Here is a 27810-nt window from a genome sequence, read left to right as displayed (position 1 = left end):
ATGCGTACAAAACACGACTTTGATCTTACGTGAGGCTCATTCAGTGGTGAGGCTTACGGACAAATTAAAGATACGTGTGAATAATGTGTTGAGTTGAGATTAAATTTAAAAATTAAATAAAATATTATTATAATATTATTTTTTAATATTATTATTATTTTAAATATTAAAAAGTTAAAATATTTATTATATTTTATATAAAAATTAAAAAAAATTATAATAATAAAATAAAATAAAATGGAACACCTTTACCATCCAAACAGTACCTAATTGGACGAGATCGCGGAGTTCCGTTGCCCAAGCCTAACCCTAGTGATCAAACAGATTTATCATTTATGTGGTTAAAAACTTTTTGGAAGTTCCGTACATTTCTAAAAAGTATAAAACTTCTGGATAATGGTGCTGACTAGAGCAAACACATCCAGAACTAGAGGTGGGCTTTTTTTCCTTCGTTCGATACGTTACATGCATACCAAAAACACGTAGAATATAATTTCCTTCATAGACAGTACAGTAGTTTCTTCAAAACTCTCTGAGGCTTCTTAAATCTATGGATTCTGCTTTGTTTCCTCATCCCTTGTTTTCCCTGCATGTCTTCACCAGCTCACGGTAAGCTCTCTCTGTCTCTGCCCTCTTCACGTTGAATAAACGGATGTTCCAATGACGACTTTGTTGCAGATGGCACCGATCCTTGGCGGCTTGTCAGAGCACGGGATTTTACCTATACAAGCACAGGTTATTGAATCATCCTTGTTTGGCTACTAGGATTTCTAGAGTTGGTGCCGGAAACCTGTATGATGACAGTACTTTGAAGGGGACTGAAAATGGCTCTCTGTTGGGCTCCTTTGACGAGTCAGCTTCAGCACCATTTGGGACATTAGACGCTGAAATTACTCCAGAAACCATTGATTTCTTTGTCAGCGATGCTGAGGGTGACCCTGACTGTCCATCCGACGGATACTCTTCGATTGAGCAGGCGCTTAATACACTACGCCAAGGAAAGGTTTGTTCCATCGTTATTCTGATCATAGTGTTTGACAATTTATGCGAATTGGAAGTGAAAGCCCGAACATGATGAACTTCAAGCATGATTTATCCTATCTGACCCATCTTTGCAAATTATATAGTTATTGATAAACCAGAACTAGTTTACTTCATGAGATTTATAAGATTAGTTATACCCGAATTGAAATGGGTACGTACCTAGCTTTCTTCACAAAACTCTAGTCTTGGTGAAGGTTAATGTTAACCTCCGTCGCGAATTCCATAGTTTGTGATTGTTGTAGATGATGAAAGTGGAGATGTTGAAGGAAACCTTATCATGGCAGCAACTTTTACAAATCCCAGGGACGTAGCCTTTATGGTTAAGCACGGATCAGGAATTGTTTCGGTGGGTATGAAAGAGGAGGATCTTCAAAGACTGAAGCTTCCTCTAATGTCGCCAGACACTGAAGATGAAGACTCTTCTGCCCCCACTTTCACAATCACAGTGGTACCGTCTCTAGGCGATTCTTACTTCTTGGGCTTGTATAAATTTACAGCACCATGCATATACTACCATATAAATTGGAGGTTTGCATCAGGCCGATTTTCAGGTACCTCAACGTGTCTTGTTTGCCTGAATAGGATTCAAAAACTGGCACTTCAACTGGAGTATCAGCTTCGGACAGGGCAAAGACTGTTCATGCCCTCTCATCTCCCGAGTCTAAGCCAGAACACTTCCGAAAGCCGGGTCATGTTTTTCCTCTCAAGTACAGAAATGGTGGGGTTCTTAGAAGAGCTGGTCACACTGAGGCTTCTGTAGATTTAGTTTCACTGGCTGGCTTGCGACCAGTTTCCGTTCTTTCTGCTGTCGTTGACGAAGATGATGGTTCCATGGCGTCTTTGCCCGTTTTAAGGAAGTTGGCGTTGGAGCACAGCATTCCAATTGTGTCTATAACTGATTTAATTAGGTGAGCTACACACTGATCACGTATTGATTCAGTACAGAAGATGAAAACTTCTTGGTAAATGTTTTAAGGTTTTTCCTTATCAGCACTCGGCAGCCTCTTTCGGATGTCTTTCCTGGTATAAAAGAAAATAAATTGTCAATTTAATAAGGCGAAGCTGAATTCAGGTGATATGCATGTGAATGTTGGTATTATGTGCATACACTGAACGTGTAAACACTCTTTTTCAATAATTACTTCAGTAGTAGTGGCTTTAATCAAGAGAAAAGTAGAATGAATTTGTACTAACTTCAATAACTAAATTTATTTCTTTCTATTAGTTTAAACTTTCAGGACAAGTTGTAATGTCAGATGAAGTTTTTTAAAAAGGGGGAGTCTATGAACAAAAGGGGGGATTATACTTTTTTTTTAGAACTTTAGTTCTTCTTGCTGTCCAATATAAATTCTGACATTTAACGTTCACCGGGGGAGGGAGGCAAAAACGACTATGCTTACTGAATAATATGATTGTGTGTACTCTGCTTATAGGTACAGGAGAAAGAGGGAGAATTTGGTTGAAAGGACTGCTATTTCGCGTCTGCCCACAAAATGGGGTCTATTTCAGGCATACTGCTATCGCTCAAAGCTAGATAGAACAGAACATGTAGCGGTTGTAAAGGTAAAACTGGTCCTTATACCAGAAGGGTTCATCTAATAAACTGTAGCTGTGCCATTTTCTGCTAAGCTTTTTTTCTTTAAAGAAAAATTTCCTTCAAAATTTCACAGGGAAACATTGGCCATGGAGAAGATGTTTTAGTAAGGGTTCATTCAGAGTGTTTAACAGGGGATATATTTGGTTCAGCTCGGTGTGATTGTGGTAACCAGTTGGATTTGGCGATGCAGTTAATAGAGCAAGCTGGTAGAGGTGTTGTTGTTTACCTTCGAGGTCATGAAGGAAGAGGAATAGGCCTAGGTCACAAACTTCGGGCCTATAATTTGCAGGATCAAGGCCATGACACAGTCCAGGCCAATATAGAACTTGGCCTAGCTGTTGATGCACGCGAGTATGGCATTGGTGCCCAGGTCAGTTTCTAAATTTCAAAAGTACATTGCCTTTTTTTTTTTAGTGATCCTCTTTGATTCCAAAACTTCCTCTACATTGTCATAGTTGGTGACTGACCTTCCAAAATTGATGCCTGCAGATTCTAAGAGACATTGGAGTTCGAACAATGCGGCTAATGACCAATAATCCGGCCAAGTTCACTGGTCTGAAGGGGTACGGCTTGGCAGTCATTGGGCGGGTTCCTGTCATGACACCTATTACAGAGGAAAACAAGAAGTACTTGGAAACCAAACGAACCAAGATGGGTCATGTTTACGGGTCTGATATACAAGGACCATTAGCCTGATTCATCAATCCAAATGTAAATAACCAACAAGAGCAAACATGTTCATTCATTTACAAACACATCAGCCAATTCTTACAGTACAAAATAGATCAGTTACAACAGGTTTTTGGCCTGTTAATTCAATTTGTTAACGACCATTCTCATTCGTTTCAATTTGTCAAGGACTGCGTTTCCCTTTTTTTATTAATTTAGTTGGGAAATTTACTTGACATTTAGATTATAACCAGGGAGTGTTCATGTCATAAATGCTAAACGAACAAGTATGGTTATGTAAAATCTTTCCCAATATATTAGAATTTCTATCTCCCCAACCTTAGAATCTGAGTTTTCCTGATTGTTCTTGAGAAATCGTGTTATTCATAATGAATTTTATTATTCTTAGTCATTAATTGATGTGTAATATTTTAAATAATTATTTATGTAAGTGATTGATTTATAAAATCATTTAAAATGTCTTAACTCGTATAGCTGAAATTAACAAAATCAAGAATAAATAGTAATACTACACTTTGTTCTTTTACTCTTTCCTTTAAGGGTTCTACCTGATGGGGGGTGCTCCTGTTCCACCGCTGTCTATGGAAACAGTTTGGGCCCCCCGTATCCTAGCATCGACCCTGGTGGGCAGGTGCCCCTGTCCAGATGCTAGGGGCGGCTTGGCCCCATGATCGTCCACCCACCCAAGGTTAAAAAGTTAAAAACAACCGAAAAATGTTAAAGATTTCAAAATAACTAAAAATCCACATTCATCCACAACAAATCGAGAAAAAAAAAATCTAAACAAACTCTACAAAGAACCACAACTACGAATGGTCGTGAGTCTCTTAAATCCACAACCATTTGATTTTGTGCTTCAAGAAAGAGGAGAAGAAAAAGTAGAGGAAGAGCCAAGGAGGAGGAGAGAGAGAGAGAGAGAGAGAGAGAGAGAGAAACTAGACTAAGAAAGGAAAGCGAGACAGAGGGGGGAAAGGGAGAGATGGGAGGAGGCAAAATGTTAAGTTTTAATTAAGAGAAATGCTGCGTATTAGTCAGAAGCTGTAGCACACCTCACATCAATTTTTTTTTTATTTTTTTTTATACTCAATAGATTGAGTGTGCTGCGGCTTCCGGATAGAAATAATTTTACTTTAATTAAACCTAATCCTAAATGATATTATTTTTATTTTTTATTTTAAATAAAATCTTAATAAAACGACGTCATTTTATTAAAAAAAATATTCTTTAAATATATAGGTATATATAGATATATATATAGGGCCTGGACTAGGTGGATGGGGAAAACCCTGGGTGACCTTGGGCCCAACTCGAATCCCGCCCCCGTCTCCCAACTGCATGCAAGCATCTGCATGCACACCCTCATCTGTGGACATGGGGCCTCACCTCGATCAGGCAAATGTCGTTAGGGTTAGGGTGGGCGACGGTACCCCCACTGCCCAACCCTATTTTCTTGAGGTCGATATTTTCTTCAAACAACACAGTTGATGTAGAAATGGAAAAGGAAAATGACATAAACAACAATTTTTGCAACTCTTTTATTATAAATTTTAAATGAAATGTATTATTTAACAATATTATTTTATCTAAGTATGGTTGATTTTGGTAAGTTGTAATAAAATTAGAATAATGCTAGTACCTTTATTTTGTTTTCTCATTTTGATCATTTATTTACTTAAATTTTATTATTTTGATTAAAAAAAGTAATTATTAGTATATTAATATTTTTTTAAAAAATATTTAAAGATATTAAAAAATATGAAAATAAAAATAAAATAAAAAATAAAAAAGAGGAATTATGCCTCGACGGCCGGCAGCATCACTCGTAAAATTACCTATATCATTTGTCAACTTTCCTCTATATAACCCCCGTCACCCAAACCCTAGAGACTGCCCGTCCGCTGCTTCCCTCGTACAGGTCTCTCTCTCTCTCTCTCTCCCTGTCCGTGAGCGTGTAAAACAATTTAAGTTACACTTGTTGAAGGCTCAGGTTTGTGTCATGTTATTGGAGATTTTTTATTTAGAGGGCTAACCTTTGTATGCTGTATTTTGTAGCGACTCAGGTTCTCAAAAGGGTCCTAGAGAGGGTTTTTTTCCGATTCATCAACCAATGGCGCCTGCTAAAGGTACTAGATTCGGTCACCACATCTACTTTGGTCTTGTTGTTTTCATTTCCTTTCAATTTCTTTTGCTTCTTGCTATCTTTCAGTAACTACTTGTTTGATTGCTGTGAAAATTTAGTGGACCACGATGACGATGCTGTAAATATTACGTGTAATGAGCTACACTGATTTTGTTTTGCAATCTTATGTTTAATTTAGAACAAAGTCCGTTTTGTCTTCCGTGATATTGTTGGTTTATATATGAGCGAGTTCTACGATTTATTGTATTGTTGTTTCTTGGCATACTGTCATTTAAATAAGATTTCTTTGGCATTCTTTTTTTTATTGTTATTTATTCTTTTGTTACTGTTTTAAATTTATTAATTTCTTGTTTCATCTTGGTGACTATATATATCTTTATCCCATTTTGAGAAGGGATACGTGAATGGAGGAGTTATTAAAAGTATGCCTTGTAGCCAGAAACTGAACAAGGAATTGAACTTAACTGAGCAAAAACTTGTATTGCACTTAGTTCAAATATGTCCCCGGGCTTATATTTAGACTAGGTATTCACGAGATCTCACCCCATAAAAGTGTTGGGAGTGTTGCTATCGGTGGTATCTTTGCACAGCTTGATGTTAGAAGTATGAGATATGTGGTAATTGCATAACCATTCAGCAGGGAAGAAAATGGTGGTGGTTTTTGGAGGGGAATGAAATGCTTGTATTTTTAGGCGCAAGAATATTCTGTGGTGGGTGGAGTGAATCTCTTAGATCTCTGGCTTCAACCAATTGTTTATTTTACTTTAATTTAGGGATTTGGTTCTCTTTTGGCGTTTAACACCTATATTTCATATTTCACAATTACTTTTAGTGTTGCCTTCTGCCTATTAACAAACTACCACATAAGAAAGGTGTGGTAGTTGGATAATCAATGTAAAACACATTGAGTAAGGTGTATCTGTATCTGCCTAATCAGAGTTGATGATACATATTCAGCTTTAGTCACTAAAGATAAGAGTGTGTGTGTGTGTGTCTCTGTGTGTGTGTGTGTGTCTGTGTTGATTTCTACATGTATTGTCTTGTTTATGCAGGATATGGTTAAAGTATATTGGTTTGACAAAACTGTGATTGTTGTCTGGGACGACATTCATGCATTGATTTATCATAGACCCTCTTTTAGCATGAATTGAAAATTCAGTTATTCTGGCTCCATACTTTATTCTGCAACCTAATGGAGTGTGCATGTCTTATGCAGTTGACAGTTCCAAAAAGGGTGATCCAAAGGCACAGGCTCTGAAGACTGCTAAAGCTGTGAAAACAGGTCCAACCTTTAAGAAGAAGGCTAAGAAGATACGAACATCAGTTACCTTTCACCGTCCAAAGACATTGAAGAAGGAGAGGAATCCTAAGTATCCTCGAATTAGTGCTCCACCAAGGAACAAGCTTGATCATTATCAGATTCTCAAATATCCCCTCACTACTGAATCCGCAATGAAGAAGATTGAAGATAACAACACTTTGGTTTTCATTGTTGACATCCGTGCTGACAAGAAGAAGATCAAGGGTGCTGTCAAGAAGATGTATGATATTCAGGCTAAGAAAGTGAATACTTTGATCAGGTGAGCCTTTCGTATTACCAGATAACTGTTGGTATTTCTCCTTTTCTTATCACAATTGTTAGATGGAAAAGAACAGGATGGTGTGTAAAATGAATCAATTCCGCAACCATAGATTTTTACTTATAAACAAAAAATCTTGTATTTAGTTTGCTCATTGTAAAGTACTCCAATTACTCTCTAGTAGTTCTCATTGCTATATTCTTTCCAAAACTAATTGTTGCACACATTTTTTAGTAGCATATGCCTTAATAATTTCCCTTATTCTGTATTGGTACTAAAATTTTTAGAAATTTCTGATAATGATGCCAGTTCCACCTATAGCATGTTTCCACCTGTCTGAAACAAAAAGGTTTCTTATGCAGTGTTTAAGAGACATGGCTGCCTTATGGGTTTTTTTCTTTTTTATGGATGCAAATTTGATCTCTAGATAGATAGATCTGGAAGCTTGAAATGTTGCACGTACATAGAGGGGTGCAACACATGGAATACATCATTTCGAACCCTTGTGTCATGTACCTGGCTCTACTCCTGTCCTGTAAGAACTCTTTGGTGAAATATATGCTACTTCATATGCTTTTCAGTTTTCATGGTTTTAATTCTATTATACTTGTTTACTTTTTTACGTTATTGGCCTTAGTTATAAGTTGAGCCAGTTAACTGAAGTGGACTCTATTCCAGATTGTGGGGACAAATAATATTGCTCAATGGTGGTTCCGTTTGGTATAATTGAGTTTGAAAATGTCAAATTTGATGGTTGGAACTTGGAAGTGTGTTTCTTCAGAGTTGATTTTAAGTGAATTTTAGTATGCATCACATGGGGTTTTACTTGACATCGGCTACCCATTTTTTGCAAGGGTAACGGTTAACAAAGTTATGTAATTTCACTATTGTTTGTTATACATGTTTAAACAGCTTTCAGTGTGTCTTTTTACTTATTTTTTTCCCATCTCTCTGGAATATAGTCAGATTCTTATCTTTATATACTTCCTATAATACAGGCCTGATGGTACCAAGAAGGCCTATGTTAGATTGACACCAGACTACGATGCCTTGGATGTGGCAAACAAAATTGGTATTATCTGAGGTAGTGTCTGGCATCCTCTTTTGTAGCTTTTTCTTTTGTGTTTTCAATTTAAAGAGTAAGTTCTGTTGGCACTATAAACAGCGAGATTTTGAGAACTAGTTTTAAGAGTTGTAATCTTTTGTCATTTATTGTTTATGTTTGTCTTTTATTATTAACTGATAAATTAACAAGGTAGGCTTGAAGTTATGGTTAACTTGGTGATGTGAATCATTTGCATACATGCGACCTTTTGTGAAACTAACTCTTTCAGATGATATTAGGAGAAAAACCAGTCATCAGTAAATTCAAAATTTATTTGTGCCTAACTATTAATTACCTTATTTGGTTCGAGTACTGAGTAGTCCGTCTTAGAAGAGGAAGATTTATTTTTTGTTCTTGCTGATGCAATCTACTTTGGAAACAAGCACCGGAAATATTAAAAACTGGGAAAGCGCCAAAGCTGAAGGAAGTTTCGTCAGGGATGGGGTTAAGCGTGTTTATTGTGAATAATTGGTGTCAATGTTGCAACCAAATTATAAAGGTTTTGCGTCACCTTGCATTTTGTTAATCCTAGCTACATATCTTCTTAATTCAAATCATGGGTTTAAGGCTCACCTGCATTGGAAGATAAAACATGCCAGCCTATTTTTCATTTGCATGGCTACGTTCACTCATGGTTAAGCAACGGGTGCACCTGGTTTGCTGAAAGTCTGCATTATACGCAGGTTTCCTGTTATATTTGGATGGTTATTCACAGTTTCGGGACTGAGATATGAATCATCTAATTCCTGTTGATTTTGTTTATCCTCCCTCCTCATCTTATGATATTCAGCTTTCCTAGCTGAGTTATCGAAAGTCTTGGAACCTGCTTATTTCTATGGTTTGGAAGAAGACTCGTGTAAAGTTTCGGTTGATATTACCATGGTAATTTCAACAAAGTCAACAAATTATAACTACCTCATCAAAATCGCCAATTATCTTTAAGAGGCTCGACTTCATGAATCAAATCAACTGGGGTTAGTGTTAGAATTGTGGAAAGGAGGACCTTGTAATGCGTTGTCCTTTCTTGGAAAAAGGTCCTCCCTTGGAATATCCAGCATCGTGTGAAAATAAATAGAGAAGATTCATGGTGTATAGCGGGATCATGAGCACGTGGTCTGCAGGGAGGACAGCTTGATTGAGACTGAAACCAAATTTCAGTGCGAGGAACGTCATGGAAGGCATTCTGTTTCGATCAGCTCCATTTTTATTTTTTTTTCATATTTCTAATCATGGATTTAAGATTTATTTCAATGACATGATAAAAATATAAATTTGTCAGATCATTTTTCACGTACACCACTGCTGCAAATCGGCATTGTACTCGAAATTTCGTGTTACAATTGAGAAACCAGTATGTTTTCATAAGCTGATTCTCGCAAGACTATGATGTACATTATCTTGTTTGTTCAACAGGATAATACAACCCCTGAAACTTGTAGTTTTCAAGGCTGTCCTGGAGATTTGCTGTTAGCCAAACCCCACAAAGTTGAATCTCATACAATGAAGAACTCCATTGGGTAAAAACCAAATCAACTGGTGCCGTTAGAGGATTCATGTCTCGGTCCTGAGTCTGCTATGATTGTAGAATGTAGAATCTGGTAACGTGCTGCCCTTTCATGGAAAAAGTCTTCCCTCCTTAGAGTTTCCAGCATTGTGTGCAGAGAAATAGAAGATTCATGATGGATATCGACATCATATATATGCGATCTACACAGAGGACAATTAGAGTGAGACTGAAACCAAGTGTCTATGCAAGGAACATGGAAGGCATGAGTGCAGTTGGGTAGATGTTTTAGCCACTGCCCCTCTTCGAACTCACCCAAGCAAACTGCACACTCTGTGTTTCTTTCCGTGTCTTCTCCTTCATTCTTCTTCTCAAATTGAGTGATGGGAATAGAGTTCAGGATGGAAGATTCCAATCCATGGCTGTGAAACTGTAGGGAAAGATCATCGGATTCAGGGTCGGCCTCGTTCATAAGCCGCCTTCTATCCCGGTTTCTAGAGGTCGCACCACGAAATGCAAGGCAGGCACTTTTGAGTATGCTGTAGTAACTGCACAGGAGAACAATGGTGCAAACACTTGCAATGAAGGAAATTTCCCATTTATTCATGGGCGAATTTTTGTAGATAGGAACATAAAAGTGCAGAGGTTCAAGTGAAGGACTTTGCCTATGTTGATATGTTTGGAGATATTTTTGCGTTTGGGAGGAAATGGGGTTGTTAATTAGATCGAAGCAGACTAGATATGGACGTGCAAACGGTAGGTGATAATATTGAGGAAACCCTATTATTGTATGAGCCGCCAAAATGTTTATAGGGCCATCTATGTAGGGATTCTCTTCTTGTTTACTCCGACACCCAGACATGTACAGCCTCAAAACTCATGCTTTGGCAATAAAGACATGCATGCGGCTGAGTCTGGTACTCGATGACAGATAACGGATAATATATATATATATATATATTTATATATGGTTTTCTTGGTCCAGGCCCCTTTCCAGTGTTCGCAAGCTGTCTTGTTTTCTAGGAGAATGTCCTCTGGTTTGTTGTGAGATTTCCAGTCTGCTTGATAATCATTCCTATAAATAAATCCCCTTTAAGAGTAAGGTCAGCCGTTCAGATTAACTTCTGCCGCACTTGCAAACTTCTCCGGAGTCCAGAGTGAACATTACATTGAGTGAGACTGAAACCGAGTGGGCAGCAAGAATTAGGGAAGGCATGATGAAATTTAGGGAGATGCTTTAGCCATTGCCCTTCTTCAAATCCTCCCAAGCAAACTGCAAAATCTGTTTTTCTTTGGGGCTGTTCTCCATTCTATCTTTAACTGAGTGATACGCCAGGATTCTAAGCCCAAACTCTACAGAAAAATCACGTGGCCTCGGCAGGGTTCCTTGGCCATCTTTCAACCTGGTTTCATGAAAACGTTAGAACAGGAATTGGAAGTATGCAGCAGAGCCGTTTCGAGTATGCCAGACTGCCAGTAGTAACTGAAGGGATAAAAGATGGTGCAAACATCAAAAGTTGACACCAAGGAAACTTTCCATGTGAAGAATCAAGTCTTGGAGATGATTTTGGACTTGAATGAGTGCAGCATGCTATGCCCAAATTTTGTAGACCGGTACAAAAAGATGTCAGATTAAAGTTTCCAAAAGACTTAAATGAATTTTTGCTGCAATGCATTGGGGGAGCCTTTATATTCCTAGAAAACACCGTCCAGAGAGCCTCAACGAATCTCAAAACTACTGAGATGGATCATTGGATGCCATGATTTGTACAGTCCAACGGTTGAAGCAACCCACCAACAGTTTCTTATTAACAAGTTGAAAGTTCTCTTCTGCTTACAGATAATTGTCGTAATAAAAAAAGTGACTGATTTCTAGAGATTGAATTCATGCCTTAAACTTTTAAAACTTGACTAGAAGCTAAACATAAAATGATTTGTACAATGTTAAAGTGTGCAAGTCTCACCCAGTTATTTTGAAAAAAGTAGGTACATTTAAAACCCACATGAAAAATTAGATTTTTTCATTAATTTTGCTATACATAAGTCACTATTCATCCTCACACTCCACGCCTAATAGATTTTTTTTTTATATAGGGTGTGGAGTGTGGGATAGTGAATAGTGACTGATGAGAAGAATTATTTTTTTTCATTATAAACCTTACTTTTTTTCAAAAATATTGCACAAGATATTCTAAAATTGTATATAATATTACTCAATATTGATATGCTTAAATAATCAATATAAACAAAATTTATATCTGATAACCATGAAGCAAAAACCGATGCAAAACCATTCAAAAAAAAAAAAAAAAACCGATGCAAAAAAGAACAAAGAAAGTTCTCATTAAAATAACATACCATATTTAAATCAAAAGCAAAAATATATAGATTATTAGATACTATTCACAACTTTTGCAAGACTATGTAACAAATATTAGTTTTATTTTGAATTCATTTAAATTTTGTTTGACTTTGATGTGTTTGAATTTTAAAAAAATTACTATATTAAGAAGTTATGTAATAAATGTATTTGTGAGAGGATTGCGTACCTTACCAAAGTAAACCTCTATTATTTCAAAATTATATAGAAAATCAGTAATATCGTTTATAAAACTAAAAGGAAAATGCTGGAGCTCCCGCTGGAGCTCTAGTGTATTTTATCATGTGTATTTTTTAATTTTTTTTTATATAGATATTTTTAATAATTTTAAATATTTTTAAAAAATAAAAAAAAATTATAATATTTTTAAATAATACTTGTTTAATCATGAAGTAAAATATAAAATATTTTTTTATGATTTTTTATTTTACTTCGTGATTAAGGAAGTATTTTTTAATAACTTTTTTTTTACTTCTTGATTAAGAAAATGTTTTTAATGATGTTCTAAATTTATTTTATTTTTTAAAAAATATTAAAAGATATTAAAAAAATTATATAAAAAACAACTTTAAAAAAAGCACATACAATATATGCTACAGCCCCCAGCGGGAGCTCCCAACGGGGGCTGTAGCACGATCCAAACTAAAAAAGGAATGAAAAAAAAAAAAAAAAGACTAAAAAACTAAATATTAATATATTAATTAGATAAATTGTTTTTCAATTTACAAATTCATGGTAACATGACATATAGAATTTACTTTTGTTTGATGGATCTAACGAAATGAATTGTCACATCTGATGTGCTTATTTTATAAAATTTGCTCTCGTCACTAATCTCATACTGAAGAAGTCTGCGACTCTGTATGAACAAGAACATGCAAGCAACCATTTGCAAACAACTGCAATTAAAGATTCTTTTAGCACCGAATGAATTTCGTCTTTGGTACTCTGTGATTCAGCACTAGCATCTTGCTGCTGCATTATCTTACAGCATACTTGAATGTCTTTCTAGTTTTTACTCGAACTTCTCCATTTCTCGTCGCAGAATCAAATGGAAATGTGCAATTTTGAGGTACAAGTTAAAAAAAGGATAAACCCAAGTTAAAGAGCTATCTCATTCAAAACTCGAACCCAAAAAAAAAGTATCCCATTTACACCATCAACCACTGAAAATTGGTTTTTCTACACAGGAGAAGCAAAGTCTAGCGATTTCATTGAAACCTTTGCCGCTTGGATTCTGGGATATGATTGTTAAAACTAGCACAAGAAGTCAATAGCCGTGGATTGCTCAAACAGGAAGAAGCAGGATCGGCACAAAAATTTATCACAGAGGCAGAACAAGCTTGGGAACTCCCACGAGACATTACAGGATATGGGGATGAGCTCTGTGTTTTCTGAATCCCAAAGCTTGCAGTTGCAGCAGATTTAAAACTGATATTTGCAGTTTCAAAACCTTCAATGGAAACAGGAGGGATTTTGAATGGCTGCGAAGGAGGAGGATTTCTCCAACGAGGAAGTGGCCCCGCAACAATCAGTGTCTGAAGTAAAGGGCCGGCTTCCATCACAGCCTGCAGGAGTTTTCCCTTTTCAGGGAGAGCTTTTCCTTTAACAAGATTCTCAATCACTTCAGAATCCGGATCGATCTTTACCTTTCCTGAAGAGGCTAAGCCTGGGGAAACATAGCCACTACAATACTTATGAACAAGGTGCTGATTCACAAGACCCATGTTTCCTGAATCAACCACATTAATGTTGGAGAAATCCGGAGATGAAACAGCGTCAAAGAACGAATCTACAGGGGAAGATCCATGAGAATGGTGGTTATGTGTTTCAGACAGACTGTTAGATTCTGTAATGCTTGAGTTTGCTTTTGCAGGTATTATTACGAGGGGACTTTCAGGTTGGACATGGGTGGGAACGCTGGGTAATTCAGTAGTGCTAGAGGGCATGAGCTTGTTCAGAAGCTTCTGCAGCTGATCTCTAGCTTCATCTCGCTCTTGGTTTGCAATCTTTAGAAGATTGAGCAAACTCTTCACGTACTCCTTGTTCTTTCTGATTTCCTCATTTGCTTCCATTTTCAATGATTCCAGTTCAAGATTGGCGTAGAAAAGCTTCAGCCTCAACTCATCCATGCTCTGACAAATGTTCAAAACAGAGCTGTTAGTTTCAGATTGAGAGCTCATAAAATAGCAGAGCAAAAATATGAGAATTTCAAGGAACAATTGCAAAACGTAGGAACATAAATATACAGATAGAGAGAAAATAGGTACAGAGACAGAAACACATAAAAATACAAACAGAAATCACCAATAATGGAGTTCGTATTGAATGTTTTAACCGAGACGTTGAAATCGTAAAGAAGAGTTCCCAAAAGGCAAAAATATAAGCATATACCAAAGTTTTAAGAAATTGAAAAGAATTTTTATGATTTCAGGGGGCGTAAAATCAACATCAGCCAATCATTTCAAAGGGGCCATGGACCCCGACCTCCTTTTTGAAAATCAAAGAATCTTATTGGCATAATAGAGGCTCCAAATAAATCAAATTGATGAAAAAGTTTAAAAAAAAAAAAAAACCCCAAAAAGTTTCAAGTCTTTCTTTTTGAAATTGCAGAAAAGAAAAGAAGAAAATGAAAGGAAAAAAGAATGTCACCATGACTAAACCTGCATCTGAAATCTGCATTAGACTGTTTAACTTAATCCAGAGATTTTCTAATGTTCTTTGTCTGATACGGACCCAAAACGTTCATTTTCATGGAAGAACAAGGCTGTGATTAAATGACAAAAAAGTAGAAATTTTGACAATTTCCTGAAGAATGATTTGCATGTACAACACTTCAAAATTTGACTGAGAATTCCGAAAGGGGGAAACGCTTATATTCTGGAGATTTTTGTTTTTATGAGCATTATCTTCTGGAGAATTACCAAAGCAAAAAGCAACCCATTCAAGCCAACAATCTTTTCCGGAGAAGAAGAATAACTATTGCCCAACGCATGGTAGCATTCAAAGAAAATGATGATACTCTGCATGGCAATATCCTTTCATTGGCTAAAATTAAAAAAACCGTTCTTCTCTGTCAAGAAGCACAAAAAAACGCAAGGAAACAGCCAAACATGACAGATTCCTGACAAGTAAAACTACGCCAATGAACTGAAACATGAATTTGGAGATAACCCGAAAGAAATTTAAATAGAATAATAGTCTCACAGTAAAAAACGATCATTGAACATCAAACTTAAGTTGGAAAAAAGAAGAAGAAGAAGAAGAAGAAGAAAGCTTTTAAATGGCAAAACCAGAAGAAGAAAACCAACAGAAATTCAGACCGAGATCAACATGGAAACGAGGAATGAGTCAAGACCAACCTCTTGGTAACTCCACAGAGAACCAAACTCATCCATACTCCCTCCTCAAAGTATTAAAAAAAAAAAAGTCCTTATTTTCAGAGAAGGAAGGCAAATTATAAGGCGTTTGGGATGGGGGAGGAGGGGAGTTCAAGAAAAGTGAATGGTGACTTATTTATAGAAGAACGACGAGGCATATAAGACAAGAATAGGAGAGAGAAAGGTTTTTCAGGACGTTCCAGAGGAGGCTGTCGGCGTCTAAGAAAATTAAGGAATGCCAAAACATTTCCATCTAGAAAAATTCGGTGATTCCATTTTCTCCTCTCTGCAATATTGAAACCTTTTGCCACTCTTTCAGGACCTCTGTCTCTTACTTGCAAGAATTACTCTCTCTCTCTCTCTCTCTGTCTCTGTGACTTTTTCTGGTCAAGAACAGAATCGGCTTATATTTTCCATATATATACAAATCCTTCCCAAAAGAAAATTTAAACGGTCATGTTGATGTTTTCCAAAGAACAAAAGAAAAAAAAAACAAAAAAACAAAATAAGGTGGTCGAGCACTTTGCACAAGGTTGAAACTTTGATGTTTACAACTTTACGCGGTTGATTTTAGCCCGAGTTTCCATCAATACCCTCTTGCGGATGGAGAGGAGTTTCCTCTGGTGGCCGCCAGAACACGAGACAAGCACCGTAGGATCATTTTTCTGTTCAGTGATTGGTTCTTTTGCAGTGGTCCACTATGCTTCCTATTGTGCCCTCGAGTTATTGAGTTAATTGGTCTTATACCCACAATATTTTGGTCTTTTATCGATTTATTTTTTTTCTCTTGATTAGAATATTCTTTTTGGTCATGGTAAAGATATATTTCAAAATTGTTTCGTAAAAAGTGTAACATCTTTAAATATTCCGATCATCTCTTGTGACCATTAATTTTTTTTTTTTTTGGGAAGAAAAAAAAAAAAGAGTAATTAGGATGGGTTGACCACCCCTTTGGGAGGGGTTAGCTTATCCGTGTAAAAAAATAAAAATAAAAAATCGGTTGAACCGATCGACTCGGTTTGTAACTTTTATTGATTCGATACAGATTTTTATATTTTAAAAATTGATTTGCAGTTTTGAATTAAACTGGACTGATATATATATTTTATATTATATATAAATATTCTATATTACATTATATATATTATATACTAAATTATTAATTAATATAATAAGAACTTTTGATCCTATTATTCATGTCTATTAATCTAAAAACTAATAAGTTAATCTCACTAATAATTAATAAGGTAATCTCCCTTATAAGTTAAATACTATTTATACTATACTAGTATAATTAGAAACTAACGAATTAATAATTATTAATACTAAATACTAAATACTAAATTTTAATAATTAAATTTAATGTTAAACAAATTATAATACGTGGCCTCTACAGGAGAGTTAGGAATGTAGAAAACTCACCGTTTCAAGTTTCAACAGAAAGAAGGCTTCATGAACGTGATTTTCTTCTTCAACTTCCCCGAGGCTAAACACCGCGTTTCATTTAATCCACGTAGGTAGTCGTGTGCGAGGCCTTCCCCATTATGAGAAATGATACTTGCAGTCGTGAGTGTACAAGTACCGTGCAGTCATTTTAAAAAAAGTGAATAAATATGAGACCCACATAAAAATAAATTAATTTTTTAATAGTGAATCTCACTCTTTTTTAAAACGACTGCATGACGTTTGCGTATTACACGACTGTATGTATCATTACTTGTATTATATACATATATATTACAGTTTTTTTTTTATATAAATTAGAATGCATAATATATAATACTAGATGATATATAATTCGAGAATGTGAAATATAATTCCTCCAAAATATTTGAATAATCAACGAGAGAGAGAGAGAAAAAATAAAAATAAAAAAATGAATGAACTCCAGTGTCCCACCGTTTCTTCCTAAAGTACTAGATTATAGTTTTCCAAGCTTTGAATTATTGAACATATTTATTTTGCAGCACTATATACGACGACATCAACCGTAATATAATATAATATAATATAATATAATTATATATGTTTAATTTTTTCCATTAATAATTAATAAGATTATCTTCCTAGATTGCATTCTGAACTGCCCAAGAAAACTGAAACCAACCATCTAATTATATGGTTGACTTATTATATATCCATTATATATTATTATTATTATTGTAACCTATTGTGAGACATGATGATCTATAACTTATTAGTTGTGAAATTTCAATACCACTTTGATCAATATTATCATTCACATGATCTCAGATGATGATTTTTGAAATTTTCAATCTCCATGATTTAGATGATCATGAATGTTAAATGATTGACTTTTTACATTATCATATATATCCTTCGGTTTCTTATGATTATTATGTCATGATATTATTCATACAATTACTTATAATTCAAATAGCAAACAACTAATTATATATATGACAGCATCACTTCATCAGAAATATTAATTTTTTTTTCTACTTTAATTTAAAATCTTTCATTATAACCTTCCTCTGTTTAAAATGGAATTATAAAAAATAAGTTATAAAAATAATTAGATCTATTTCAACCAGCATTTCATCTATTTTTCATCATCTTTAAAATAAATAGTGTAAGGCCGCCTCGTTTGGATAGCTACTTGGTTTTATCTTATTCCATTTTATTTCATCTCATCGCAACATTCAAATACTACTCAAATATAAATGCTTTTCAATTTCTCTCTCATATTTTTTCATCTAATTGTTATTAATCATTATAACTTTTCCATAATTTTATATAAGAACCAAAAAATAATTCTAATTTTTTCAAATTACAAAAATAAAATTATATTTTAAGAATATTTTAACTTTATAATATTTTTATTCGATTTTTTTTTTATCATTTCTCAAAACTCAAAAATAATCTTAACTCAAACTATTTCTTTACAAATCATCTCACAACTATTAACAGATTTCTCATCTTATCCGACAATCCAAACAATAATTTGAGATTACAATACTTTAAAGTATATTAAAAAAAATTACAAGGCTCCTCCTCCCTTGCTTAAATTATGAACAGAATTAGCAAGACCAAGTAGTGGGCGCAAATCCAGATACAACACCAGGAATTTATGGGGGTCGTCAGGTGCAAACAAAGTCCTCATTTTTCTTCTTTATATTATTACTCTTTGGAAAGTACAAAACAACAAAAATCTCTCAACCTTAATAAAAACCTTGTAATTCTGACATTAACCAACCAATGAACATGGATTCAGAATTCCATGAAAAAACCGGAACATTTCTTGCTTTGTTCCCCGACAAGCGGTTTCGGCACTCTTCAAATATTTATCTATATATATATATATATATTTCTTTTTTGAAGCATCGTACGTAGTATCACCGACTGTCATACATAATTACCATACAACTTCCATAACCTGCTCGTTGGGATCCATCCCTAATGATGATCAACTGTAACTTATCATGTCATCATCCTTACCCAGAAGACTGCCACCATTGAAGTAGCATGCATGTTTTATACAACTAGGCAGTAAGCCTAGGCCGGTTCCCGCCACAAACATCATTATACTTAATAAACTTTTAACTATATATCATGTATGAGTATTAAATTAAAATGCTTCATTTGCGACAAAAGGTAATAAATTGAAATATATATATATATATAATATATTGGGATTCTCTATAAATACAATGCATCTAGCGGCTTGCTTAATTAATTACTACTACGTGCTTATAATTAAGTGTGTTTGTGTGTGATCTCACAATGTTTATACATTATTTAATCTTTGCTTTAGGGATTAGCTATACCTTCATCAGTTGACCCTCCCACGATCTCTTAAATTTAGTACCAGGACTTGTGCAGTGCTTTAAGTTTGATTATTTATTTTATATTTTAACTTTGTATGTATCGGACGATTATATATATCTCTACAAATACATGTTAGAGTGTGAGATATACTTAAGAGAAGTTTGAATAATGAGTTGAAATGATATGAAAATTAAATAAAATATTTTTAAAATATTATTTTTTATTTTGGAGTCGAAAAAAATTAAATTATTTATTGTATTTTATTTAAAAAAATTATAATAATAAGATGAAATGAGTTGAGATACTTTCTAAATCCAAACAACACCTTAATCAAATTGCCATTAATGTGGAATAAGAATTCAAAATTACAACTTCTACTTTAATAGTCTATTATCAAAGTAGAAGTTTATTGCTATGATTTCTTGTTTGATTAGATAAATCCAAATACGATACAAATTATAATAAATAGAAAAATATTTTAATAATAAAAAAGATTCTATAAAAATAAATGCACAAATCTATGTGATTTGATATATTAATTTTAATATATATAAAGTAGATCTAACATCGTAACATCACATAAAATCATATTTATATTTATAGGTTTATTTTTATGAAATATTTTTGTAACTAACACTTTTAAGATAAATATATACACACACATATATATATATATATATATATATTAATTTATGAGCCCTATTACAGCCGAATTGTAGAAAATTGACCAAATCCTGATCTGTGTGAACATCGTCGTTAGAAGTACATGCACGCATGTTCGTGTGAAGCACTATATATATATATATATATATATATATATACACAAAGTTATTATCGTAAATTCGCGAGATTAATTTAATTTGAAGAATATATGGTCCGAAAAAGTGCAGACCAGTTCCCCTTTTACCTCATACGCTCCTTAACGGGCAACGACTTTAACTGTCTACCCAATCATGTAAAAAATCGTACGTGATAAAAAATAATTACGCAAAAAGTAGTACGTAGTAGAGGTACAAAATAAAAACTAATAAACAAAATTATATATATATATATTGCACTTTCTCCACATAATTAGAACCTGCCACGTGTCAGAATGCAATTAGAGAATGAATCTTGCTCTAAGCACTTTTTCATTTGCAGATCATATATACATTTAACTACCAGATACACAACAAATTAAATAATAATAATAAAAAAAATATTATCCATCAGTAAAATAACATGTCTTTATCAGAAGGTGGGGCTTAAGAACTATTGGCACAACCCCATGAGATTGTCCTCTTGTGGACTTGCACATGGCAATTGGGTACAATACATGTGGGGTGATCCACAATGCAACACGTGTACATCTAAGAAATCCAAGTCTAAAAAGCATGCACGTGCTGCTAATGTCATGACCCTCGCTCCGTGACATTTGTCGTAACGACCGTGCGGCGAGGCACATGCAGGGGTGTGCACGGAGCTTATGGATAGGTTGCACGTGCCGTACACAGCAATTAATTTGACCTAAATGGGGTTGGAAATCAAAACGTTAATGGTGTCGTTTGTGGGGCGCTAAGGAAAAAAACCATAATAGCAAAAGCTAGAAGAAAGCAGTCCACAAACGGCAACATTTGTCCAAGGAAAGGAACAAAAGGCCGGTCGGTGTCAAAGGAGGTTCTTAATTAATTAGGCCTTAATCTGAAAGATTTAACAGAGGCGACAAACATTTAAATTGGATCTTAGGCTGCATTCATATAACATAGTTCAGTTCCGAAGATGCAGTGCATGAGACAGAACATGATGTAGCAAATATCAATTCTACGTGGGGACTGTGCTAGCTTCTCTTAGTGTTTAGAAAAGATTAGCAAAGACATCTTCAAATTGGGTTTTTGAAACGACGCTGCAGCTAGCAAACTGACAATCATCTGAATACTTTCACACAGTGTTTCTAAGACAAAGTTGCTGGACTGTAACGTCAACTCAACTCAAACTTACATATATTTCTATCGTTTTCATTTCTTTTTTTCTTCTTCCTTTTGCCTTGTAATTCACTCCAACGCTCCCTCGGAATCTTGTTCTTTCATTTACATCCGTCGTGATCAGCTCTGACCTCTAAAATCAGGATGTGACTATTATTTACTACGTACGCATGAGCCCAAGTAATATCATGTTTTACTGATATATACAGTAATAGAAACATAAACATGCTAGTTTCTCTGAATTTCTTTGACATGCGGGAAATGCTCAAGAGTCAAGGGGGAAGAAAGAATGGCAATTCTACGTACGCGCTTCTTCAGGGCGCGCAGTACTGTCGACCAATGAGAGAGTGCAAATTATAACGTATGATAATTAGGAAGGAAATGAGTGGCGGTTCTAATGAAGATAAGAATGCAATTATGAGTACCAACCCACCTTGCAGTTGCTGTCAAATGGGTTGTGATCACATATTGTGAAGATGATGGTGACAGACATTGTGGTTGATGGCCTGAACTTGTTTGTGTGGGTCAAGGCAAAAGATCTCGAGCACCTAATTAAAGGTCTATCAGGGCATCCTTAGATTTTATGATGTATATATAAATTCATTAAAGATCAACTATATAGAATATCTGAGTTCTATCTTTTTCTTTCTGTCTTTTCTTCTTTTCATATCTCCCTTCTTCTGTTCAGATCAATAACAGTACTCTTGATCAGATATATAGTCAAGTCTTGGCATATAACCCTCCTGATCAATTAATTTAGTTAAATCATGAGTGCAGTACAGCTCAGGGGATAAAAAGGAAGAAATGATTCAAGTCGGTTTGGATTGAAAAATAAGTCATCACACTATTATTCATTACTATTTATAAATTTTAACTCACAAATTTTATTACTATTCACAAATTATCTCAACTCATAACCTACTCTCACCCTACAAACAAGAAAATAATCTGCGATGAGTATTTTATGTTTTGTTTTTCTTGATTGTTTCTTTATTTTGGCCAGGGAATAAAGGTTACTAGGGGTGGTCATCCCTTGCACGTAGACACAGTCACAAGAAAGTATCTCGGCCAAGTACTGCGTTTTTTAACCAGCCCTATAGAATTAGGTACTGTACTATCAGGTTACAAGTATAGTCGAATTTAGACTCAAAATAACATGATACTGTATCATCACGTTACAAGAAAAACGGAATTCAAACTCACGCAAATTATATGCTGTATACTCCTAGCTATAAGTTTGAATTATTGGAAAAAAAAAAAAAAGGTGAAGATGCCAATCATAATCTAAGCAGCTACTTAGTAGCATCGATCATTGATAAGTATGTAGCATAGGATTCTTTAATCAAACTCACCCAAAAAACCAATCCATTTTAACTAAAAAGTAAGACTCCATTTTCAATACCCATTTGACCAAATTATCAAAAACACTGTTGGTTTGGTCGGATTGATTCTATCAATGCTCAAAGGTCGTTTTTATTAAAGCAATCCTTAAAAGTTTGAACAAAGACTTGCAAAACGTACGCTCTCTTTGTTGTAGGAAAGGCCCTAATTAACAAAGGCTAGCTAGGCTCATCTGCATTGACGCTTTAAGGTGGAGTTTGGTGTAGGAGTAGGTTTGTGACGGCAAAGTGAAAAAGAAAAAGAAATTTAAAAAAAAAAAAAAGTAACTTAGCTTTGGTGTTGTCTTCTTCTTCCAAGGCACGACTTGATCAGTGTGAAGTAGTCGTTCGGTTAATTTGTACCCCCGTTTAAATGATTAGCTAGCTTATGGGGGTCTGTTTGGAAAAAAGAACATGAAAACAAAAGATTTTTTTGGTGCCCATAGGAACAAGGTTGTGAAGAAGACCACCTAACAGACAGATCTTGAGGTCATGTGGATTTTATTTTTGAGGGTGTTTGTAGTCAGCAAAAGTCAGATCATATCTCTTTCAATGAAATCATTAGTACTGTTACAATGATTTAAGAGGGTGGTGCTTAGATAAAGCCAACTTGCCATACCTAATGATTGATGCTAGTATATCTGCTTAGACCTGTTATAGAATTTGCATAAAACCCGTTTTAAATCTCTATTCCAGGAGCGGAGCAGTAAGTAGTTGTAATGAGTTGGTTTGGATTCAGACATGAGATGAGATGATTTTAAATAAAAGATAAAAGTTAAAAAAATATTATTAGAATATTATTTTTTAATATTATTATTATTTTGAGATTTAAAAAAATTGAATTAGGATTTGAAAAAGTTGAATTGTTTATTATATTTTGTGTAAAAATTTAGGAAATGTATAATGATAAGATATGATACTACCCTAGATGTAATATGGGAAACATGAAAAGGAGTAATTCTCTTACATGAATTTTGCAAGTTTTGATATAGCCTTTGATTTTATCATGTCTATGAATTAGAAAAGATGGTGCTATGTCAATTTGAAGGGGAAAGAACTGTCAAACAAAGAGTAAAGAGAGTAGAAAAGTTAAGAGATAATGATACCCTTACACTTCTTTTACTATTAGTTTACTATTCAGCTATTTTTTTCCCTTTGCTCTTTGAATTTTGATAAAAAAAATCTCAGAACATAACCTTCTTGCATAATTTAGAAGAAAATAAATTTAATCAATTACTATAATTATGTAATTTTAATTAAAAATAAATTTAATTTTATAAAAATTGACTTTTTTTTGCTCTTTGAGTCAATTTTTATAAAATTGAATTTATTTTTAATTAAATTACATGATTTGTTAATTGATTGAATTTATTTTTTTTAAAATTATGCAAGAAAATCATATTTTGAAATTTTTAATCTAAATTCAAATAGTAAAAGAAAAAAAAATAATTGAATAATAAAAAAAATATGAAGATATCATTATCCAAAATTCGGACCTTTTACCCTCGTTCTGTCTGCTAAGCCCAAATGATTTAAAATTACAAGTGTATTACTATTACCCTCTCTCCCTCTCTCTCTCCTCTTTTATTAATTTGCTTTTGGTGTCCTAAATTCTAACCATTACCATTATCTACTTCAAATAAAATCTTTAGCATGCAGATTTTCTTTCCCAATAAACTTTGGTAGACTCCGAGCAATTTGTTACATGGTTACCTTAACTGCTTGGAGTATAGAGTGTATTATATTTTTCATGAAAGTAATGTCGTGACTTATTTTCTTATTAAGAGGGGAGCTGGTGATCTAAATTCAGATTGGTCTGGTGAGCTGCCTAGCCGCCTCAGAGGCCTTTTCCGCATGGACATAATTGATTTACCTTACTTGCGGACCTCATAATGGTTTTCTGGTAAGTTGTTTGTGATTTATTTGTCTTATTTATCCTCATTTGCATGTGTTTTTCCCTTGCAGGCTTCTTTATTCTCATCTAGGGTTGGTTCTTTTATTTTTACTCATGGTTTTGTCTTGTATTATGTTTTTTTTTTCCTGGATGGTTTAGTTTTTTGGATGCCTGGGTTTTGGTTTTCATGTAAACTTGTACCCCCTAAGTGTCTGGTTGTAACCACGGTTTTCCTCCGCCACAAATGAAGGTAATCAATAAAATTGGAGCATCGTCATCTTCTCTAAAAAAAAAAAAAGACAAATTAAATTTGCGAGTCACTCTATACACTGCTCATATAGTGAGATTTAATTCTTAATAGAATTTAATTTTAATCTTTCATTACAAATAAAATATTATGGTATCAGTAGTTTTCTATACTAATTTGCAAGGAGAAGCACTCTTGTAGTAATCTCTCTTATATCTCGAGCCAAACCCAATTACCTAGTCCTAATTCCCTATACACAGACAAGAAGCTGAATAGTAATGGTGGATAAGATGTTGGGCCTCGTCTAAGTTTCCTGGCCATTCATTTGCTCGGATTAGGCTTTTACTTACCGGACTCTGCTGATGGGTCAATTAAGAACACTGAGGCTAAAAAGTCCATTCTATATTACCACCTCGTTGCATACAAGTATTGGTGAAGCCCAGCATATGATCAGCCCGGTTTGATTGATGTCTTTTCCTTTCTATCTCTCTCTCTCTTTTAAATTGATTGAGAGTTAAAAAGGAGTGGATGAGATCCAAAGGGCATCACTCCCTCCAATATCTCATTGGTAAGATCCAGGGATGAATCCTCTTCCCATTATACAAGGAAAATGATATATATATATATATATATATATATATAAATACTAACAATGAGTGACATGCCATGCACGTTTTCTTAGTAACTAATATCTACAAAATGTAAAAATAATATGTTTTTTTAAATAAAATTAATTAGTCAATAATTTAATGTACATGAGTAGAAAAATAAATTTTAACAAGCATCATAATGATAACAAAATGTTACAGTAATATGAAAATTAAAAGATTTTAGATATTCTAGCAATAATTTTCTTGACAAAATATATGAACTGTAGAATTTAATCACACTACTCAATGACTCAGGGAGTACTAAAAAAATTATTTTATCTAAATGATTTTACTTAATTAAGAATATTATGAAATTTAAATTATATTAAAAATTCTAATTATTTATATGATTTTATTCTCTTAAAAATATTTAACAAAACTCTATTTTTTATTTAATGATAAAATATTAGTATTTTATAAATTAAAATTGAATTTATATTTTAATTATCTATTTTAAGTTTGTTTATTTTTAATGTTTTAACCTATACTGTTGGATCAATTCTAAAGATTCAAAATGAAGGATTGAGATTTAAAGTCTCAAATCTTAATTTTTCCAATCACCGTTCATTACTGTTGACTTTTAACGTGAACAGTGATTCTTGAACAGTAATAACTATTCATTATTGTTGGTTTTTTTTCGTGAACAGTAATCACTGTTCATTACACTTTAACGTGAATAGTAATCATTGTTCATTATTTTTCACGTTTTACATGCTTTTAAGATATAGGATATATATAGTCTGTTATTTTGAAAAATAAGAATTAATCTGGAAGTCATGTGACAAAGATATAATATATAGCATATATTACTAGAGTAGCGAGGTATTATCATGTATTTTGTGAATAATAGTGAAAAAATAATGTTAAAATATTAAATAGTAATGAAAAGTATGTAAAAAATAATAATAAATAATAATAAAATATTCTAAAATATTCACAATATCTAAACTACAATACGATACGATACGATAAGTTATGTGGAGGTAAAACTTCCAAGTTTCCAATACCTAATCTCCCAATTATTAATCTTGCCAATCTTATTGGTTGTATTATTACAAGAACCAAATTCATTGCAAAAAACAGGACAATCATTTACCTTTATTTATTATTTTCCCGATCTAGATTTCAAGCTTCATCATTATGAGGTGAACAAAAAGGAGGAGGAGGAGAAAGAAGAAAGGAACCCTAGATCATGTAGCTATATAAGAGGGTACCCCTTCAACTTTAAAAAAGTGAGATCGTAGACGATAGATTTAAAAGAAGGAATGATGATGATGCAGTCTATTATTATTTTCACATGTAGTTGGGAGAAGAAAGGGCTACCACATGTGCCTAATTTAATGCACAACTGGCACTGACGCAGACATTTGAAATTACAGAGTGTCGTGAGACTGAGACTTGTCCCTAGCTAGCTATTATTATTTTCAATTGATCTGCATGGGCATGCATGTTGATAGAAATTAATTACCATTTTTAATAACTTTGATCTGGATCTCATGATCTCCTGCATCCTCATGATCTGACAATTCATTTCCCTTAATCGCAAGTAGTACTGTTCCATCTAGTTCATTTTGAATCATCTTGTGACTATACAAAGGATGAAAAGACGACTTTTAGTCTCGTGATCTATATATATATATATATATGTTTGGTTGGTTTTGTGGGCTTTTTTTTTCCTTCCAATATCTGTCTTACCGGAATCTATCAGAAAAGGCCGGAAACCGCCGCATGCAGCTGCCAACAACGACTCCGGCCAATGAGCCAACTTATACATTAATTTCCTCATCATGCATGTGCCATCGATCCTAGTTGTGATCATGATGATCATCCAACACTTAATTCAACTTAATTCCATCCATCCAAAAAATGTTTGGACCCAAGTTTTTTAACCATATATATATATATATATATATATAATTATATATATATAAATTGACATGACTGCAAGATTTACTTTTTAATAACAATAGTTTTACAATCTAATAGAGACACGTCAATAATAAAGAGAAAAAGGAAAAATTCGCAGACAAGATACATACAAATGCTTTTCATGATTATTATAGGCATACCATGACATGACATTATATATATATATATATATATATATAAATATATATACGGGAAAATGGTCGTGCGTCTCATGTATGTGGGCATCGGTTGAATTATTTGGCATAACATGTCACACACACTACCTACTAAATTAATTCTGAATCAATTCTAACAACTCATTTCAGCTGTTTAATCCAATTAAAAATAATTAAAACTTAGACAGTTTTCTGCAGATCAAAAAATAAAATTAATATTAGAGCAGCCTAAATAGAAACTGATCATCAACATGATGCTGTTAGATATATATATATATATATATATATATATATATAGTCCACAAATATTAATGCAGCTAAGTACTATATATATATATATATAGGATCAAGTACTATATAGATTCTATCATATCCTACGTCATGAT

General features: G+C 33.8%; 4 protein-coding genes across 6 annotated transcripts; 2 read left to right on the top strand and 2 right to left on the bottom strand.

The window, feature by feature from the left end:
- Positions 1-418: 418 nt before the first annotated feature.
- On the top strand, positions 419-3590 carry LOC108990987 (monofunctional riboflavin biosynthesis protein RIBA 3, chloroplastic). Its single transcript, XM_018965126.2, has 7 exons — positions 419-609; positions 679-1003; positions 1271-1492; positions 1627-1952; positions 2478-2607; positions 2715-3011; positions 3131-3590. The coding sequence occupies exons 1-7, from the start codon at positions 551-553 to the stop codon at positions 3335-3337; spliced, it is 1566 nt and encodes a 521-aa protein (XP_018820671.1). The 5' UTR covers positions 419-550; the 3' UTR covers positions 3338-3590.
- A 1555-nt stretch (positions 3591-5145) lies between these two features.
- On the top strand, positions 5146-8328 carry LOC108990990 (60S ribosomal protein L23a-like). 2 transcript variants are annotated; one of them, XM_018965133.2, is made up of 4 exons: positions 5146-5246; positions 5392-5454; positions 6688-7051; positions 8050-8328. In XM_018965133.2, exons 2-4 carry the CDS (start codon positions 5439-5441, stop codon positions 8132-8134), a joined length of 465 nt encoding a protein of 154 aa, XP_018820678.1. In that variant the 5' UTR covers positions 5146-5246; positions 5392-5438; the 3' UTR covers positions 8135-8328. The 2 variants fall into 2 exon arrangements, with proteins under 2 accessions (XP_018820678.1, XP_018820677.1); XM_018965132.2 differs by having other exon boundaries at positions 5384-5454.
- A 1163-nt stretch (positions 8329-9491) lies between these two features.
- Positions 9492-10592, bottom strand: LOC109015633 (NEP1-interacting protein 2-like). Its single transcript, XM_035685508.1, has one exon. It carries the CDS (start codon positions 10520-10522, stop codon positions 9686-9688), a length of 837 nt encoding a protein of 278 aa, XP_035541401.1. The 5' UTR covers positions 10523-10592; the 3' UTR covers positions 9492-9685.
- Positions 10593-12804: 2212 nt separating this feature from the next.
- On the bottom strand, positions 12805-15781 carry LOC108990971. Of its 2 annotated transcripts, none has more exons than XM_018965114.2 (2): positions 15403-15781; positions 12805-14175 (listed from the first exon to the last, which is right to left on the bottom strand). In XM_018965114.2, exons 1-2 carry the CDS (start codon positions 15436-15438, stop codon positions 13252-13254), a joined length of 960 nt encoding a protein of 319 aa, XP_018820659.2. In that variant the 5' UTR covers positions 15439-15781; the 3' UTR covers positions 12805-13251. The 2 variants fall into 2 exon arrangements, with proteins under 2 accessions (XP_018820659.2, XP_018820660.2); XM_018965115.2 differs by lacking the exon at positions 15403-15781 and adding an exon at positions 14348-14508.
- Between the last annotated feature and the right edge of the window lie 12029 nt (positions 15782-27810).

The sequence above is a fragment of the Juglans regia genome, chromosome 14 (genome assembly GCF_001411555.2).
Source record: "Juglans regia cultivar Chandler chromosome 14, Walnut 2.0, whole genome shotgun sequence".
In the NCBI taxonomy this organism is placed as follows: Eukaryota; Viridiplantae; Streptophyta; class Magnoliopsida; order Fagales; family Juglandaceae; genus Juglans; species Juglans regia.
Note: the sequence above shows the minus strand (reverse complement) of the source record. Positions and strands in the feature narration are given on the sequence as shown.

Coding starts and splice junctions, on each gene's coding strand:
- LOC108990987 (XM_018965126.2), top strand. CDS start 551: ATGGATTCTGCTTTGTTTCCTCATCCCTTGTTTTCCCTGCATGTCTTC. Junction 610..678: donor CATGTCTTCACCAGCTCACG/GTAAGCTCTCTC, acceptor ACTTTGTTGCAG/ATGGCACCGATCCTTGGCGG. Junction 3,012..3,130: donor AGTATGGCATTGGTGCCCAG/GTCAGTTTCTAA, acceptor TGATGCCTGCAG/ATTCTAAGAGACATTGGAGT.
- LOC108990990 (XM_018965133.2), top strand. Junction 7,052..8,049: donor AAAGTGAATACTTTGATCAG/GTGAGCCTTTCG, acceptor CCTATAATACAG/GCCTGATGGTACCAAGAAGG.
- LOC109015633 (XM_035685508.1), bottom strand. CDS start 10,522: ATGTCTGGGTGTCGGAGTAAACAAGAAGAGAATCCCTACATAGATGGC.
- LOC108990971 (XM_018965114.2), bottom strand. CDS start 15,438: ATGGATGAGTTTGGTTCTCTGTGGAGTTACCAAGAG. Junction 14,176..15,402: donor CTCTGTGGAGTTACCAAGAG/GTTGGTCTTGAC, acceptor AACATTTGTCAG/AGCATGGATGAGTTGAGGCT.